Source organism: Buteo buteo, chromosome 26 (genome assembly GCF_964188355.1).
Source record: "Buteo buteo chromosome 26, bButBut1.hap1.1, whole genome shotgun sequence".
Lineage (NCBI taxonomy): Eukaryota > Metazoa > Chordata > Aves > Accipitriformes > Accipitridae > Buteo > Buteo buteo.
The window spans coordinates 5667364-5686225 of record NC_134196.1 but is presented as its reverse complement, the minus strand read 5'-3'; the positions used below and the strand labels follow the sequence as shown (position 1 = coordinate 5686225).

The window sequence follows — 18862 nt, the reverse complement described above, 5'->3', positions numbered from 1 at the left end:
CTGTCTGATTTTATGCCTTAACAGCAAACTGCCCAAGCTTCATGCATAGGTTTCCAAAGACGTCTCTCCCATCTGCACTGATGAGTTGAGCTGGCATGACTCAAGAGGCAGGTGCAGCAGATCATCACATGGACTCAGTGACAAATGGCACTGAACCAGGTGAGGCTGAGGTAGTGATGATGTTAAAATTTTGTTCCTGAAGTCACTGATTATAGAGAATTTCAGCTTTGGTTAAAAAACAGTGATATTTCTAGTCCAGTTGCACACAGATAAAGTACAATTTTATAAACCCTATGAGTGCTTAAAATCCAGAAGTTCATTAAGAAGAATCCCCTATTTTCAGGTTGCCTTTTTTCCCCGCCTTTTGTTTAGACATCCCAATCTAGGAGGCCTGGCTCATGTCTCCAGTCACCAGGGGCTGCCGTGAAAATTTCCCCAGCCAAACCAGGATCCTTCCTTCCCTTGGCCCTCATTCAGCCTCCAGACTCCCTTGTGGGAAAGGAAGTGCAAGAACTGGGCTGTCTTTTCTCCAGGTAGTTTATGGACATTAAGATACTTCAATCTATGTGGATGGCTGCTTGAAGGAAACATGACAAGGAGTAAGGCAATTACTTTAGAAGTATATTTGTCCTCCAGAGGACATGCAGCTCCCACCTAAAGGGGACTGTTTGCTGACATTTATATAGACGAGGCTGTGGACTTGTCTCCTGATTTCTTCTTGACACATTTGAGGTTAAGGTCTGCTGTAAAATAAAATGTATTTCAGGGAACAGTCCTGTATGACTGCTGACAGAAAGCATGGCTGATATACCAAGGATTTTGGGTTTTTTTTTCTAAATTTGATAGAATTTTTATAGGGGTCTAATGTACCAAGCAGAATGCATCAGGTGGGCTTTTGGGCTTCAGTCAGTATTAGGATCCTCCAAGCCTGAAACAAATTTTTCATCATTGTTGATCCTTGGCCAGACAGAGCTAATTGTTACTTCTCTCTCTGTTTCTCACCTATACAAGTATTAGCACATACTTGTAAGTCTGACAGTTTGCCCCAATTACATCTTCATCTCTGTCTTGTGCTGTGTTTCCGTTCTGCATGTTTGTGATAAAACAGACTTCACTGAGTTGTTGAAACCCTTTCTTGCCTTGATTCCTACCACTCGATTCAACCTCTTCCTAAGCCTGAGCTGCTGGGCACCTACTTCAGCTCCTCACACACAAGGCGCACAGTTTGCCATTCCTCCATCAGCCCAGCAGCAACGGGACTTATCCTGCTCCATCCTTCATAGTACCAACATTGGGAAAAATCCCAGTATCGCCATAGTATTAAACCACCAGGAATAAGGCCCATGAGAACTTCAGGAGGTAGGCAGTGGATGTCTACATATGAGGAAAGCAGGCACCACAGAAAGCCTTGAATCCCTGGGAGCGCTGTGTTTCCTGCACAGGCACAAACTCTGACGACAATTGCAGTTGAAACAGCAGGAGAAAGGGGGCCTGTACACAGACCTCGCAAAAGGAAGAAAATACAGGCACAAGTTTTCTTAATGCTTTGAGGAGAATAAGAAGCATGCATAATATTGCAGCTGAAATAATTCTCAATGTTCTTCCATACCTGATAAGTCTGTTACATGATACCAGACAGAATGCAAATGAAAAAAAAAGAACAACGGAGGAAAAAAAGGAAAGCATGGAAATCTTGGCTCAAAAACAGAAAATTGGCTTTTCTGTTTGTTTGTTTGGTGGTCAGATGAATATAAAAATATTTCTGTTTATTTGACTAAGAATTAAATATTTTCATCTTCTTATTGAAATGGAAAATAAACTTCACACCATGTTTATATGTTGTATTTTAAATTGAATGTTAAAGAACTTACATCAAACCAAAACAAGCACATAAATGACTAGCTTTTTAAAAGATCCAAACCACAATGACCTTCAGAGAAAATCTTCACCCACAGCTTTAACTTCCCCATTTGGCCAGTAATTAAGAGGCAGGGAATTTGGGGGGTCTGTGCCTGGCACCTTTCTCAGAGAAGACATTTTAGGTGTAACTCCTGCCTATTCTGCTGCTAAGCAGTGTTGAGAAGGGTTTCTATCAGTCTTTTTTTGTTTGAAACAGTTCCAGTCATTAAAAGAAGCAAATCTTAGGATTCACAGAACAGTGAACCTCTAGTCTGGTGCTCAAAACAGCCTCTTCAGAGAAAAAAAATCTATACTCCAATTCACTCTGCTTCTGATTCAGACAAGGATTTGAGCCTAGATCCTATAATACCATGAAGGCTATCCTCACTGCCACGATAGAGAATTGGTGATCATTTCAAGTCCTGAAACAAAGCAGAGCATCACAAGGAGATTGCCCTCCTTGAAATAGGCTTCCTAGTAGTAGGAGTATGATGTCAGACAAATTCCAGTGTTTCATTACCTGGAGCAGAGCATATCATGCTACATGGATGTCTTAGCAACAGGGTTATTAAATAAGAAGCGTGAGTACTGTTTTAATTTTTATTTTTTCTTTCCCATGGCTGAAACTATTTGCATGTTTTTACTGAATTCACTGATAATTCATAAAAACTGTTACTAAGCATTTTAATGAATAAATGATTTACTGAAAAAGCCTAGCTTCACTGAGAGCTGCTGATTCCACACGTAACTTTTATTGCCCCAGCCCGTAATTAGGAACAGCTTTTGTTTGTGGAAGATGTGAATCCAGTTTCTTCACTAATTTTCCTACAAAAAAAGACTGGGGGCGGGGAGGGGAAGCCTTGGAAAAGAGATTTCCATCTACACCCTATCTACATGACAGCATCAGCCTGGGTCCCTGCATGTGTGTAGGCGGAGGTGTGAATGCTGTGAGCAGCAGGGCAGGCTGTTCTGCTGCGGGACGTGTGCGGCAGTCAGGACGGTGCTTCCCCTGGAGAAACCCAGACGTGGCTGAACCGCCAGGAGACAGATGAAATCAGAACGGCCATTAGCACAACGTGCAGAAACATGCGTCAGCTAAAAAACACTGAAGAAACAAAAGCAAATCAAGCTGATAGGCAGATGGGTTGGTCAAATGCATATGCTACAGAAACCAAGACAAAAGCAGTAAGAAGAGTACCCAGGCTGTTGGCAACAGCGCAAGGGGTGTGAGAAATAACCGTATTGGGAAGGGTTTCAAATTCATTACAGTATAGATTTGTTTGAACTAGCACTGACAGAGCAAGCACAGGACTCAGAAGCAATACTACCTCTACTAATGGAGAAGCGGGTAAATTAGCTAAGGCAGAACATGATGCAAACGATGCATATTACTTCCTACACTTGACCTGAAGTGGTCAGTACTACTCCTAAGTATCGTTACACAGACAGTGTGGTGCCTTGTAGAGCTACCCTTTATGTTTAAATGGGTAAGCAGTTTTGGGGGAAAAAAATGCAATTATGGAGGAGACTTTCAGTCAAGAGGAGGAAGTCTACTTGCTGACTTCCACGTTGTCAAAGATTCTCTGCCACACATGGCAGAAGTGGGATATTAGCTGGTTAACAACCAACACAGCAGTTTAGGTGTTACAGTAATCTGATTCCAGATAGATGACAAAACTAGCTGCAATATAATATCAGCAAATAGTTTTTCTAGGCCAGAAAAATGACAGCAAGTATTTGTGGCAAACATTGGAAACCATTTGGGTGCAGCAAGGGTGGATGAAAATCCCTTCAGTGACACAGGATATGTGTTGGAGTTAGTAATTACAAACATGCAAATTGGCTTTCTAGTTGTATTCCAAATTTTTACCTCTTAGTCTTTGTGTTTCTTCCTTCAAGTCTCATACAAGCTGCTGTGGTCACAGGCATCTCTGCAGGTGATTGTTGTGGTGGTGTTTTTCATTAAAAAATTTGAAGAAGAAAGTGGTAGCAAACTGTTTGGAATATTGAGAAAGAAACAGAAAATTCCAGGGAAGAGTATGGAGCAGGGAGATTTCATGCATATGGCTGAATTTTCAACTATGCTGGCAGCATCTATAAAGGACTTTTCTTCCTACAGAGCCAGCTGCATTATAAAACCACACAGTCTTTTGATAGATCCAGCATCCAGCCTCCAATCAAGCTGGCAGACGTGTCAGAAATGTCTGGCTATTTCTCAGTTCTTGAGCCTCTCACTTTGTTTTAACAGTTTTCTTTCCAGAGCAACTGTCTGTACCCTGGACTGAGGTGATAGCACATCTGTGTTAACAGCCATAATTTCAAAATTAACTCATACATAATAAGCATTTCTGGCAAAGCACTTGGTGTTTGTGGTTCGGTTAGTGATTGACCACAACTGCAGTGTGCTTAAGGTGACCTGCTTTGTTCTCAACTTCTCATACTTGCAAATGTCTTTGTTTCTGTACATGATATTCTATTCCAAACTGTTTGTGATGTGCTCTGACAATTAAGTGAAACAAATGTCAGTTTTATGAAGGCAGCTGTGGGTTCAGACAGGACAGCTGAGCTGTCTGTTCCTCCCTCCTTGCAGTGGAAAAGACTGCAATTTTTTCTGAACCAGGAAATATCAGTGGGGAGTTTTAGATCAGTCTTGGAGTAGGAAGAATTAACATCAGACTTTCAAGCACAGTGATGCTTTTTACATTGTTTTAGGGACTCTCTTCATAGGCAAAAGGACATTGTGTTTTACATTTTCCTTTATAGTCTTCTGGCATAAGGAATGGATTGAATGAGGTGTGGCTGAAAGCCTACATTGTTTAGTTCCACATAATAATGTAACTTAGGCCTGCTATTGTCATCTAAGGGGAAATTTCACCAACTTCCCAGAATGTTTAAACACATTAAGACTGTTGCAAATAGAGACATGCATGCAGTAAAGCAGCTCAAAACCCAGCCAGAGTTGACTTCTCTTGTGAAGGTCACTGCAGTAACAGAACTTTTTTCAATCTACTTCATACTGCTGGTTCTAGGAGAGGGAATCAAGATGGGACAAATTAGCCTAAATGAGGATACTTAGGATTTTCCTTTTATTAAACAATTCCCAGATGTGGAGTCAGCGGGTGGCATCAAGGTGTGGAACACAGAGCACTTGGTGGCAGCAGCCAATAAAAATTTGCCCGAGGATGTATCATGAATTTTTATCTTCACTCAGATTAACTGGGATTTGACAGGGACAAGTCTTGAGGATCAATCTGCATGTGTCCAAAAATAGTTCCATAAGATAGTACTGACTTTTGAAGAACTAATTTATAAGGCTTTCCACCCTCCAGTGGATTGGAAAAATCAATTAATATCAGGCCAGCTGGTGGAAAATAACTGGTAAAAGTGTTTTCATCAGATTACGTGCCCGTGATTTCATCACATAATGTCTCTATCAAGAAAACTGAGTAAACTGATGCTCCAGTGTCCCTATATATGATTTTATATATCATCCCTTCTCATATATAAGCTTGACATCTCTTTGGGCAAGGGTTAGTCTTTTCTGTTTTAATATGTATATAATGCCTGAAAGGGTCATAACTTTTGGCTGGAACTTCAAGATGCTTTGCTGTATGATCAGTTAGGACTGTAAATAATGTTGATAATATACATATATGCCTGTGAATATTCACTTTGGAGTATGTATATTTGTTCTTTCTTTAAAATAGAAATTAATTTCCCAGTACAAGCACATAATTATTGTTATAATTTAATTAGTAGTATTGTCACATAATTTTTTTTTTCAAAAAAATAAATTATTATGCTATTATTGAGTAAAGAACATAGGTAAACATGCATACATATTGTAGAGACTTTTAAAATCTGTATTTTTTCATATAGGCTGAACACAGAGGTACAGAAAATATTTTGCTAGAAGGGCAGGAGTTTCTCAGCAATCACATAAAAAGAACTGCAAAAATAAATGTTTTTGTGATAGGATTTTGAATGGGTTATTTCTATGCTGGGTTTCTATACTGGGTTATTTCCACAAGTGCACTGGAGCAGAATAAGGTCTGATTTTCAGATAAAAAGAGATTGAATGTTAGAAATTGCAGTTCTCAACCCTTTTTAAAATCTACTTTTAAGAAAATGCTTCATCTTCAAAGAAAAAAATTATTCCGCATGCATAGTCTTTAAATGCTTGTTACTGAGACCAGTCTTAAAATGTTAGAAATAGATGCAAGCTATCAAAGAGCAACTAATTGCTTCTATCTACAAATACAAGAAGACTAAAATAATATGACTGATGGATAGTCTGTTGTGCTGGCTATCAGAAATAAAAATGTCATCCTCTCCCAGTGAATAGTTGAGTCTAATATTCAAGTTATGTATTGAAATCCCAATACTATCTTATAAAAATAGAAAAAAAGCAACCAGATTTCATAAAAAGATGCCTGCTGATATCTCCCTTGTTAGTGAATTGTGAATGTGCTGTATTCTAAATACCTGGACTTCTCTAAAATCCAGTGTTACTATGTGTGTGTATATGAGTCAGCAGATAGCTAAATACTGCTCTAGTTGATTGTATTTGCTTAAACTGATAAAATTCCTATGCAAATATTTGGCTAGTTCAGTAAATAATTGGGAAGGGATGTATCTTTTAATTTCTTAGTTTTCTCTTTATCACTATTATATTAACTAGCCATTCCAATTTTTGTGAAGTACCTAGTGTGTGAAATACTGTTCCATTACTGTTCTTGGGTTTATCTGTATAGAAACTAAAATAAGCCAAATATTCAATGACTATCCCAAAGCTACAGAAAGAAATGGTGTCAAAACTAGAAATGGAATACTGAAGAATGAAACAGCAGAAAATTGGCACTTTGGTAGACCAAGATTTCATCTCATGTTCCCTTGTCCCTGGATTTGAGTTGGATCAGTGTATTCTAATTCTGAAATCATACACTGAATGAATCCATACAACAGTATATATTCAGTATATTGCTTTGGTTTCTAAGCCTCATATACGCCATGCCTTAAAAGTATCAGTCTTCAAAGGATGGCAGCAATTTATGAGTTATTTACATGTTAAGTGGTTGTTCACAATTAGTCACTATCTTAAAAAAGATAGTGGCAGTTCTGATGTTTAACCAAGTGCACCCAAATTCATTGTGTTAGTGACTATATAACAAAATAAGGACATATAATTTGTCTGTAGCAATGATGTTAACAGGATAGACATTGTAGCATTTGACAAGAGAGAGAGTAGCCAAAAATTTGCTTTGGAATATTTGGAATCTTACACAGCTGATTTTCAATATATTCGCATTAGGAATTCTTAGGTAAAGTGTTAAGCACGTGTTTCATGTCCATCCAAAATCTCTTCTGAAAGAAGAACAATCTTTTCAGACATAAAAAAGATGCAAGAAAAGAAAAAATTAAAGTAAAAATAAAGCTGTTACTTCTTGATTTATGAGTTAGAACAAGTTTCATTCCAGCAAAACTTGTGTCTTAGCACTCTCACAGTACAAGAGTGACACTGCAATATCTTTATATGACAACAGCTTGAAGTAATCGGAAACATATCATGATGTCCAATGGGATTGGAGGTTGAATTTCATTTCCATCCAGGCGAAGGTATCGGAGGCGAGGGGTGTTGCCATAAAGACCATAGTCTTCTGCTATGGCAATTGAGACTGGGCATATTTGAGTACCATTGACACCTGAAAATGTAGATCAACATATTAGGTAATTTCCATGGGAAAGGTTCATGAAGATAAAATTCATTTAGAAAACAAATAAAACAGGCTTCCACTGATACTTGCGTGAGAGACACTTGCTCCTATGAGAGTTGGAAAATGCTGATTTAACAATTAACTGCTTTTTTGATGAAGCAAAAAAGCATCTTAACATAATGTAATCTAAATCAGTGAATCATGTATTTAATGTGCTGCAGTTATGAATAAAGGCCACGAGATGCATAGTTTTACCTTGGACAGAGAGGAAACCAATTTAGTCAACTACTGGGTGACTATTCATTGAGAAATAGCACTCTGCCCTCAGAGAGAGAAGAACAAAGTTAATGCTGAGGGGTTTCGAACATCTTACTTCAATGACAGTACATTAATTTTAGCTGATAATATTCCCCAATGAGGATCTTACATTCAAAATGCTAACAGTATTGAATCAGAGGAGCTTTTCGTATAGTGCCTGTAACTTTTAACATCTGTACTTTCCTGTTCTCTCAAATTCTTCAGTACAGTTGGTTTTAATTGCAAGAATAAAACTTGTGAAATGGGATATTTTTCTTCCTAATCTGAAAGCCAACGAGTCCTTAAAATTCTTTATAAATCACATGCAGCTTGTTTCAGTTCAGCTAAAATTTAAAATTATGGCTTAAATCATTACTCATTTTCATGAGAGTTGAATAGATTGGGTTCTTTACAATGTCTCCCCTAAGTTACCTCTGCACTGTCACTGGGCTAAAATGCTTCTCATATTTTGTCTTCAGCTGTTGAATAGTGTGGCTGCCACTGCCCTATTTCAGCCTCAAAACGGCCTTATTATAGAAAACACTGAAGTGGTGTTTGTTTTTCAAAGATGTCGAATTCCTTTGATGAAATTATGGTATTTAGTGATTGGTCTGACTGCTTGAGGATCTTGTTGGCCCCAGACCACCTGCAAAAAGTGGTTGAATGGAGAATGTGTGTGTAACATTTTTTTTAGCATAGTTTTTTTAGCAGCCCAGAAATAGGAAAAGAAAAGCTTTCTACCAAAATTTTTCTCCCTTATATTTAGCACATATCTTTTCCTTACAATCCCCTAAACTGTCCCCTAAACTGGTTAAATGCTATGATGAAAAAAAAACCCAACATTATTTTTTTTCCCAAAAGAAAAAAACCCACCCTATTTTGAAGAACTGCCCAGATGTTTGCAACATCTTGGAAATGGACTTTATGTTTGTCATGGAAACTAGATAAATACATCCAATTGGCCAAGGCCTAAAACTTTTATCATATCCATTATATCAAAATGTCTTTGCTTATATTGTGAAACTTGATTAATGTTTGTAAAGCATTCAATATTCTTGGAAGAAACAAGCTACAACTTATTTTTATGTGTGAAGCTACAAAGCAGGAAGCTTGAGAGTGAGTTTTCATTATGAAAGCAGTTATTAAAAGTTTTACAAGTGAATCAACACTATGTAGCAGAAAATATCTGCCTTTTCAGGTCAGCACTATTGTCCTTAGGAGACAGGATAGCTTCAAGTGTGTTTTAAATCTCTGTGTTCTCTGACCTAGAAACTATCCCACTGCGCTAGTTTTCACTGGGTTAATTACTCCAGCCTTAAAGTGAGGCAGTAGTTATCTAATCATAGGCCACCTAGGAAGAAGTTATTTCCTGATGATGTGTATTATAAAGTGGTTTGGGTTTTTATTCTTCTCTTCCCATGAGCAGTAAATCCTACCCAAATTATCAGAGGAGTAAAAGCCTCTCTCTCTCCTCTTCTTTTGCAATCCTGTTCATGGGTATTTTGCTGAATTTTGCTTAAGCAGGAGGGGCAGGGCGGTCCATCTACATGGGTCAATTCACCCTACCTAAACTGATCCTTGTAGAGGGTGTCAGTCAAAGTAAACCATTTAGACTCTGTTTATAAACTCTGGAGAGAGATTAATACTTCCAAAAAGTGATTCACAACTCCTTAAGATGGGGTGATTTTCCCTCTGCAATTGTGTGTCTCTTTCCAGTAACTGAGTAGGTGGTCGGTGTGACTAACCCAAACTAGATACAAAAATCTAGGATGGTTAATTCAAATAAGATGAATTCCACCTGTTGTAAACAGTATTGTTAAGTGGTGTAATATTTTAAAATGAGATTCTGGAGCTGCTGTAGGAGAAAACTGCAGAAGAGCTTCTCATTAATGGCTAATACTGTATGTCTGCTGAGGAACTACAGAAGATCCTGTTTCTTGTCCAGTAAAACTCATAATTTAGAAACATTCAAAAAGTAAGTTGATCTAGAAGATAGATGTGTTCTGACATACATGATTGTGAGGGTGTTTCTGTTCTATTCTTGTAATCTCTAGCTGCACTCACAGTAGTCCAACTTGAATGGTTGCACTCTCTTTCTCCTCTTCACATAATATTTAACAGCAGCAGCCATGGATCACCCTGCAAATCTGTACCTTTCTGGGCTCTTCCAGCAAAGAAGCCAGTACCAGCTACAGCACAGGGGTCCAACAATAAGTCAGGATCTGTAACTTCAGCCATTTCTTTCCAAATTTCCTATAATGGATTCTGATAGACTGGCATTGCTACTTAGCCCAAGGACTTCTCCCTTTCTTTACACATGGAGTAATATTAGCTCAGAGGAGCTATCCCAATCTCCTGGTGTTCCTCTAGGGAACATACTGTTTGCTCCCTTTTATTGCTCCTTTGATAGCACTGTAATACCACCTGCTTACCCTTGTTCCCTCGCAACATCATCCTTTCATGCCTTGTCCTCTTTTTGCTTTCTCTAACACTCCCTTTTCCATCATTTGACATCTCCCCAGAGCCTCGCATGTGTATCTCATAAATAAATATGTAACCGTGTGTTTTAAAATGCCATGGAACAAGTGTGGTGCGTATCTGTTGTAGCCATAATTAGTTTTGGTTTTATGTTAACTTTGCTTCCAACTTTCAAGTATGTTTTTTCCTCTGCACATTGAGATCCTTAGGGAGGGAACCACAGGTGAAATCCTGGTTCCACTGAGACAGTGATGAGGCTATCATTGATTTCACTGGGCTTCAGGATATTGCCTTATATCTTCATAAATGGTCTCTGGAGAAATAAGGCCTTGGACCACTTTGATGTCTGAGCTCTTGCAATGCCAACAGTGTAACTATGAACCACCAACAGAAAATAAAGCAGCAATTGGCAGTTGTGCAGGGGTATCTGAGAATTAATATTATTAAAAGGGCTTGTACTGCACACATGAAAGTAAACTATCAGGAAGACTCTTTTGTGGAGAAAACATATCCAGGTTTTTACAGTTATTTTTCTTTCAAATCTTTTACATTTTTTATCTTAAAGTAATGAGTGATCATCAACTTTCTGGGTTTAAGAAGACAAAAGCAATCTGCAGAATTAATGCCATATCTTATTACTCCTGCCTGATGGAATTACATACCTTGTTTACAATCCTAAAGGCCCTTTGAGATATCTACGAGAGCAGTGTCTCATAAAGGCTATGTCATTATCCCTTACCTCTTGAACAACTATGCTATGTGGTAGAATGTGCCTTACATAATACCTGCATTCCATTTAAGGTGTCTTTGACTGCTTTATATGTACTTACTAAAAAGAAAAACTTTTTTTTTTTTTTTTAATTAAAAGCAGTGTTGTGCTTAAGTTAGTAATGAATTTTGAAAAGTGGTAAAGGCAGCAAGGAGTAAAGGCTTGTAGAAAACTATTGTGATTTAGGCTCATGGGTACCCATGTGTCATTGGAAAATGTGACTTGAGTTTGCATATACTACACAGGTTGATTTTCATGCTTTTAACCTGTTTTAAACTTATTTAGGAAAGAAAGATAGTTCGGCAGCTCTTTAAATACTAGCTAGACACAAAACGCTTCTTAAACTGGACAGGTTACGTTCAATTGATTTCAATTTAGTGTCCACTTAAAGTGACAGGATTCTGTTCATGAGGCCCTGCAGTGAAGCAATTAAAATAAATCCCTTTGTAACCAGGGGGCAATGAAATATGTTCAGTAACAACATATGTCATAAGCCCTAACTCTAATTAACTGTTAGACTTCTCACAGGCCACTTAAATATGTGCCAGTTATACAAAATTGATTTCTTTTTACAAGGTTTCATACATTTGTTTTGTAAAATGCAGTGAATTAACCTGAATTATTGATAGGTATCTTCCTTTGATATGTCCTTGTTTCATACAGAAGCCAAACCAGTATTTTTAGTGTATTTGTGAACTACAGTGACACAAAACAGGAGTATAGAAGCATTTATTCAATTAAATCACCATGACAGGAAGACAAATGTAGAGACTTGGTTACCTTCTGTGCAGTGATAAATAAGAAGTCATCACTTTGATTTTGGCTTTTGGCATGAAACAAAGGATTTAAGGTCTGTAGGACATACTGAGCAGATACTTTACCCAGTGTCCCTAAACACCATGTCCCTGTTGTACCTGGATGAATCTGGAAGCAGTGCTAGAAGCAGAACTATGACATGACAACAGGCTTTCTTTTGCCTCGGGTACAAAACCTTGTCTCATTCATACAAAGTGGAAAATGTTAGAAGACATTTGAGGAGATAAACCTCAATAGGACAAAGCTTCTGTAAAGTCAGTGAGAAGATTTTTCTTGAAGACTAACCCCAAGTGTCAGCATTTTGTGCACAGTAAACAAAAGATGGGAAGGATATTCAAGACTGAAATATTCAAAATCCACATTCTCATTAGTCATATTTGAACTAGATTGTGTTGACTACAGCCAACATTTTATTCTGCTTTAAGGGCGCCTCGCCTTAAGCTCCTACTACATAATTTGGGTGGGCAGAGAGATACTCAGAAGAAGTGAGGATACTGAAATTCTGTTAGTTTAGGGAAGTCCCTAGGGTGCTCAGGGACTTTGAAAATCTAACAGTCATACAGATGTGCTTTGAATATAACTTGGTACATCCACTTTTTTATTATTGTTTCTTGGTTATTTACTCCTAGCCTTTCTGTGGGAAGCTTAATTTGTTCCTACAAAATGGTTACTGGCATAGATATAGTGAAATATGAATGCACAAATTCTCCTTAATCCACTCATACTTCTGATCTGCTTGCAAAGTGTTTTTTTCTGTATGCATATGAACATTTTTCACATGTGGCATTACTTCCATGCACATATTAGGTTGTCATATTTTAGACGTGACTTGAAAACTGGCCTGTGGGAGGTCCTCTTGCTCATCTCCCTATAATCTAGAGCACATTTTTAATCTCTTTATTTCAAAGAGCATTTTTTGTAGTTAAGTAGACATTTTAAAATAATTATGTCTTGGTAGGATCCCACACTGACAATACACACTTACTTTTGATTCTGTTGTGATCAAGGTGAAGGTGCTCAAGGTGAGCATTGAACGGTGGAATTTTAGTGAGCTGGTTGTGAGACAGCTGTAGATCTAGAATGGATGAAACATTAAACCCATTCGGGGGAATACCGTCATCAGATAATTTATTGTAGTTCAGCCTGAGGAAAGTCACTTTGGGTATTGTACTGAAGTAGTTTTCTGGTATCACTTCAATGGAGTTGTTGTCCAAAAATAGCTGCAGGGTGTTAGCTGGAATGCTTGAAGGCATTTTCTTGAGTGAATTTTTTGCTATGTTAAGTTGCATAAGATTGTTGAGTCCTTGGAAGGTGTCACTTTGAAGAGCGCTGTCCAACAAACTGTTATGGTGCAGATCTAACATAGTAAGGTTTTCCAAATTGCTGAAGACTCCTTCTGGGATTCTGGAGATTTTGTTTCTAGCCAGTCTTAGCTGTTCCAGGCCCACTGGTAATGGGGCAGGCACCTCTTCCAATTCGTTATCTTCAAGGAATAAGTAAAGCAATCTTTTCAGCTTGCTCAACACACCACTTTCAATTCCACTGTTGGTGATCTTATTCTTGTTCAGATTTATCCATCTCAGATGAGTGGCATTCACAAAAGGCTTCTCCGAAACTGTTTCAATTAGATTGTTTTGAAGATAGAGGTACCAAATTCTCGCTGGGATTACAGGTATTTCTTTAAGTCCCTTGTTATCACAGTATAATGCATTGGGGAAACTGGGAGGACAAAAGCACTCTCGTGGACACTCGGAAGTGTAGTGAGACCAATGCTCAGGATCCAGCTCATCATAAACTTGTCTTACAGTTCGAGTCCACACAGAATTGACCAAGAATAAGAGCAAAAGGCTTGTATAGACTTTTAGAGTCATTGTTTGCCTTGGAAGGGGAGAAAAACAATTAGCTGCCTCTCAACAGAACTCTCTAACAGCATATTAGATTAACAAAGCAGTATTACATAGAAAATAATATTTCCTCTATAAATAGCCAAATTCTGTCCTCTGGCATGTTAAGGAAAAACTGAACGGTAATATAAGGGGTATAAAGAATTCGGTGCTATATGTTGAAGAACATTTTCCTGATTCATCTCAAACTCCACATTGGCTACCAGTTTAACTGATGTTCATGTAAATGTCATTTCAAAGAACCTGAAAACACAGATAGTTTTTCTGACATTAAATCAGTGCTTCAGTGCTTCTTATAAATTTGTTTAAGTATTCCTGTACAGAGCTATAAACTACTTTATATAATGTACCCTCTTCAGTAAAACTATCAATACCATGATGATATAAATACTATTGTAGTTAGTGTTCCTCCTTTTAAAATTAATCATACCCTATTTTCTGTTTTTCCTCTCTCTTAAATTACAATGGCATCTGGATCAGATTTTCCAGGGTCTTTTCTCATCACAGAAAAGTGAAAGATCAAAGAGTGTTTTAACAGCTGTTTGTTGGGCATGTTCTTAAAAACCTTGGAGAGAATATGTTTGAGTAATCCATTCCCCTCCCTCATTCACTCTCTCGTATCCAAAGTTATGAATTTCCTTCTCTAAAACAAACAGCCAAAACAAATGCCTGATCTAAATGACACAAAAAATAAGCCCTAACCAAATTATATCATATACACTCATGCATCTTGTATCTATTTTACCTACTTAATAATTTGCTTTGTTTAGCCTCTTCCACCATTAAATGATGAACAAAATCATCAATGATAATTTACTCCTAAAGGAAAGATCTGTGCAGCACAAAAACAGTGCTTCACAAACTCTTTATCTTGCTTGCTTTCTGATGAAGATTAGCAAGCATTTTACAATGCAGAGGCAAGAGACTGATAGCTGAAATTTCTGGTCAAATTTAGGAGGTTAGTTTTGGCACAAACAGTGTTTAAATAAAAAGTAAATTCTCTCATAGAGTTAAAGTACCAGTAAGGTTAAGAGCTCAGTTAAGTTGCTGCATATGATATGTAGTCATTTAATAGTTTTCAACATTGTTATTAGCAGTAACAAGTGCAGTATCCTACAAATCTTCCAGCCTCAGAAACTGCTATCTGGAAGCATTCCAAGAAAGGACAAATAAAATATTTCTAACGAATAACATCTCTAATTTACACAGTGAAATGGCACCTTCTCACTGTGTAAGTATTCATAACCTTAATAACACTTTTAAAAAGAAATATAAAGTAATTTACCTTGTTAGTCAAGTTCCTGGAGCTATCAGAAGCCAGTTAGAAATCACTGTAAATTCGCAGCCTTTGGCTGCTAACCACTGTGTTTGCTTCCTGTCCTCCTAAGAATTAATAGCATATAAAACTTGACGTACATGGTGGTATTCCCAGATGTGTTACCATACACACCTTATTAGCTATTGTTTCTAATTTGACATTGCTTCAGAGTTTGGGCTTACCTCAGCTTTCTTGGATCTTCTTCTCTTTCTATTGGTCACTGTTGTTAGACTGTAATAGCTTGAGTCAGGCTACAAGCCGTGTTCTATGAATACAGCCTAATATATACGCATCAGTGGCTACAGCTTTTAACCCCTAAAATAACTAAGGCACCTCAGCACCTAGGCAGGAAAAGACAGGAAATCCTGACTTTAATATCAAGCAGCCACATTGCTGAAGGCATTTGATTTCTACATTTTAGCAGATGAGAGGAACTGGTCTAGATGAAACAGGTAACACAAAATGTACCTTTATTCAAAATTTTTGTCAGAAGATACTTTACACGCAAAGCTTACTTACATCATAATTCATTCTCATAATACCTGAACTGGCCATAAAGAATTAAAAACAGTGCCATCTGTTTCTACGGAAATATTTTATTTGATTTTTATCAAATGCAGATGCTGCCATGCCATTTAAAGACATAAGTCTTGATGAGGAGAAGAAGATAGCAAAAGCATTTGCTAAGAATTTTTTAATAACATATTTTCATTTCTTTAAAGATTAAACCATACCTTCTCCTTTTTGTTCAGAGAGATATTTACATAAATTTCTACAAAGTTATCATACTCTCCAGTGCCTCCTGCAGTGAGGTCTGCTTTTAATTATCAAGGCACCAATTAATTATTTTGTTATATCATTGATCTAAAGTAAACTCTTCCCAGCCAACTTGCTATCCAGGGCATAGACACATATTTCTTGCATTAAGTATTTTGGAGGATTTTTGTTTTCTTTTTTAGTCCAAACTTAAAGTAAAAACTTAATATGAGGAAAACTCCACATTCAAAGCCAGAACAATGGCGTAAGTATTTTAAGGAAAAAGCTGATGAAAATAATGAACACATAAAATATATCCTGGTAGCTTTTATAACTTTATATTAGTTTTAAAGCTTATTTATATAATTATTTTAATTCAGTTTCATCTAATTTATTTTAACAATAAAACCTCCAGCAACTTATTTCATAATGTTTAATGCTTTGCTTCCTAAACTAAGAACGTCTCAAAAGAAGTTTAGAAGTAGAGTAGACAAAAAGATAAGTAATCACAAATAGGAAAGCAACCCTTAAATACATGGGCAGCTTCCACTGACTTAAGCAAGGCTAATGTTAAACACATCATAAATTTTTTTTCAGAAGTGTATGTTTGTACTACCTTGTTTTTTGTTTAGGGAAAAATACATCCTTACTACCAGTAATTTTTACATGGCTTAAGTATGTGCTTGAAAATAAAACAAGTGCTTAAGTGTTTCACTCTGCTAGAACTCCAGACTCTTCAACATCTCTTAGAGATTGTTAGGGCTTTCTTATAAGGCAGTTATAACGTTGATTCCTTCATGCATGCTAAGCTGAATCTTTCAAAAGTTTAAACTAGATGAAAATCATTTACATCTATACCTAAAAATAAAGGCTCTAGATTTAAGCAGATGTACTAATCATAAGCACAGAACTTAGATGTAAACCATTAAGCTTTTCATTACGGGTGTCACTTTAAACACCTAGGCCTTAACACGTTTCCTTTGACCTCCCGCAGCAGCCGTGGTACCACACTTTAATGATGAGGAGGCTTGTCAGCTGGAGTCCGCGGAAGGGAAGTGTGCGAGGCAGAGGCACCGCCGTGTGAAGGTTAAAATAGTTCTGTGTTCAGCTGTGAGTGATTTAAAGAGGCTTAAAGAATGAGCCGAGACCTTCACGAATGTTATGCTGAAGGGTTTAAAATAGCGAGTCCTGGTGGCAGATATCTGGTGTGACACACTTGCTTAAATGCAAGTCGCCAGATGTTGCACATTTAACAAAAAAAGATTGATTTATCTTATGCTTCATGGGGGGCTGAATTTACCCTTTAACCTGCTAATCACGTACAGATGTTCATTAAGTTGTCACAAAAGTCACTGGCAGAGGGACTTGCTGGTTATCTGGTGACAGGCAATGCGACTATTTGCATGAACTGCTGCTCAGCAAGGGAGAGGCACATCACAGTCTGCCCTTTGTGGATTTGGAGGCCAGGTATTTGGTCCTTACCAAATACATACGCTGACACCCCATTCAGAGAAGCAGTTCTTCACTAGGAGAAGAAAACAGCAAAAACATTTGCTGAGACTTTCTCAGTAACGTGAATTTTCATGCCTTCTGATGCAAACAAAGAGCAGAAAAAAAAATGACAAGAAATGTCCTCAAAATCAGGAAGAAAGGGTGTGATGACTGTAATGTGTATTCTCACGTGCACTCAAAAATTTTGGAAAGATCTCTTCAGGAACAAGTGATTGCTGGGATGTCCAAGCAGGTTTTGCAGAAAGGCCTGCTTTCCATGACACCAAGATGATTACACACATACTGTCTGTCATGCGTTTGTTTTGTTCAGTCCTTCATCATCTGGTGTTACTATTTATTGTTTAAAGGGTGCAACATATGGTGAGAAAGTTTTACAGACTCATAAAAGACCACAGCCAAGATTTTAAAAAATGACTAATGGTTTGGGAGGCTTTTTGTTTTGAGTATCCAACTTGAGACACTTTCCAGGGCCTTATTTTCAAAAAGAGGGGGCTAAGAATTTTGTGTTAAAGAGGTCATTTTTAACTTGCGAAGCTGAGCAGTCAGAGGCAAATATCAGTGAAACACAAACTGCTCCTGAGATCATGAACAATCTCCCAAAAAGTAACAGTATGCAAGGTATTTGCATGATAATAAAAGGAAGTGGAAAAATTACTACACTAAAAGTACTGTGAATGCCCACTCCGAATTTTGGAGACCTTTTAAAAGATGCTTTTGGGAGTATTCTAGTTTGAGGAAGGTGTCTCAAGTTATTACAGGATTTTTGCTCCTTATGTCTCCTGGCAATCCACATTGTTAATCAATGTAATAAGAGCATGTGTATTAAAAAAAAAATAAAAAATTGAAACGTGAGGAGCACCAACAACCACAGAGGGTAGTAACAACTCCTTGAGCAGAGTGATGTACATGCTTGAGACTAGAACAGCCCACAAGCTTGAGAAAGACTAGAAGGGCTAAAAAGATAGATTGGAAAGACCCATTGGGAGGAGATATGGACAACTGGGAGTGCTGTAAGAGCTGTTGTTCTGTTTCAGCATCGAAGTTGCTGACGGTGAAAAAATGCATTGCTTTCTTTCAGTAATGGCTGCCATATGTCTCCGATTTAATATGAAGCAAGGTCTGTTAAACATCAAGCATGTGTATAGTTCATCACCAGCAAACCCAGGAGTGTACTGCAAGCAGAGCTTATTCACCAGCCCTGTGGATTGCTCCATTTAGCAAAGGCTGCAATCCAGTGTGCTTAATTTGGGTACTACTTTACTAAAATGCTAGGTGCCTTTCTCCAAAGGACAATCAGTTTATGTGAAACATGCTCTTAAATTCCCCTCATGAGGACTAAAGAAAAGGTGTGAGTAAGTCTAGTCTATGTACCCTTCACCATATACTTTTCTGGTAGCTC

General features: G+C 37.6%; 2 protein-coding genes across 3 annotated transcripts in view; both read right to left on the bottom strand.

Moving 5' to 3' along the window:
* Positions 1-3852, bottom strand: part of EPYC (epiphycan) — a 43152-nt gene extending 39300 nt beyond the window's left edge. The window contains exon 1 of the mRNA XM_075058153.1: positions 3770-3852. Within this exon, the coding sequence (XP_074914254.1) occupies positions 3770-3828 (59 nt within the window). The 5' untranslated portion in view covers positions 3829-3852. The remainder of the gene's footprint in view (positions 1-3769) is intronic.
* Positions 3853-7424: 3572 nt separating this feature from the next.
* Positions 7425-15446, bottom strand: KERA (keratocan). 2 transcript variants are annotated; one of them, XM_075058151.1, is made up of 4 exons: positions 15378-15394; positions 15163-15260; positions 12959-13851; positions 7425-7601 (listed from the first exon to the last, which is right to left on the bottom strand). In XM_075058151.1, the coding sequence occupies exons 3-4, from the start codon at positions 13842-13844 to the stop codon at positions 7429-7431; spliced, it is 1059 nt and encodes a 352-aa protein (XP_074914252.1). In that variant the 5' UTR covers positions 13845-13851; positions 15163-15260; positions 15378-15394; the 3' UTR covers positions 7425-7428. The 2 variants fall into 2 exon arrangements, with proteins under 2 accessions (XP_074914252.1, XP_074914253.1); XM_075058152.1 differs by lacking the exon at positions 15163-15260 and having other exon boundaries at positions 15378-15446.
* Between the last annotated feature and the right edge of the window lie 3416 nt (positions 15447-18862).

What these genes read in the sequence shown, in the direction of transcription:
- KERA (XM_075058152.1), bottom strand. Translation starts at nt 13,844, where the DNA reads ATGACTCTAAAAGTCTATACAAGCCTTTTGCTCTTATTCTTGGTCAAT. An exon ending in TGATCACAACAGAATCAAAA is followed by an intron (nt 7,602 to 12,958) that starts GTAAGTGTGTAT and finishes CTACATTTTCAG; the next exon opens with GTGTCAATGGTACTCAAATA.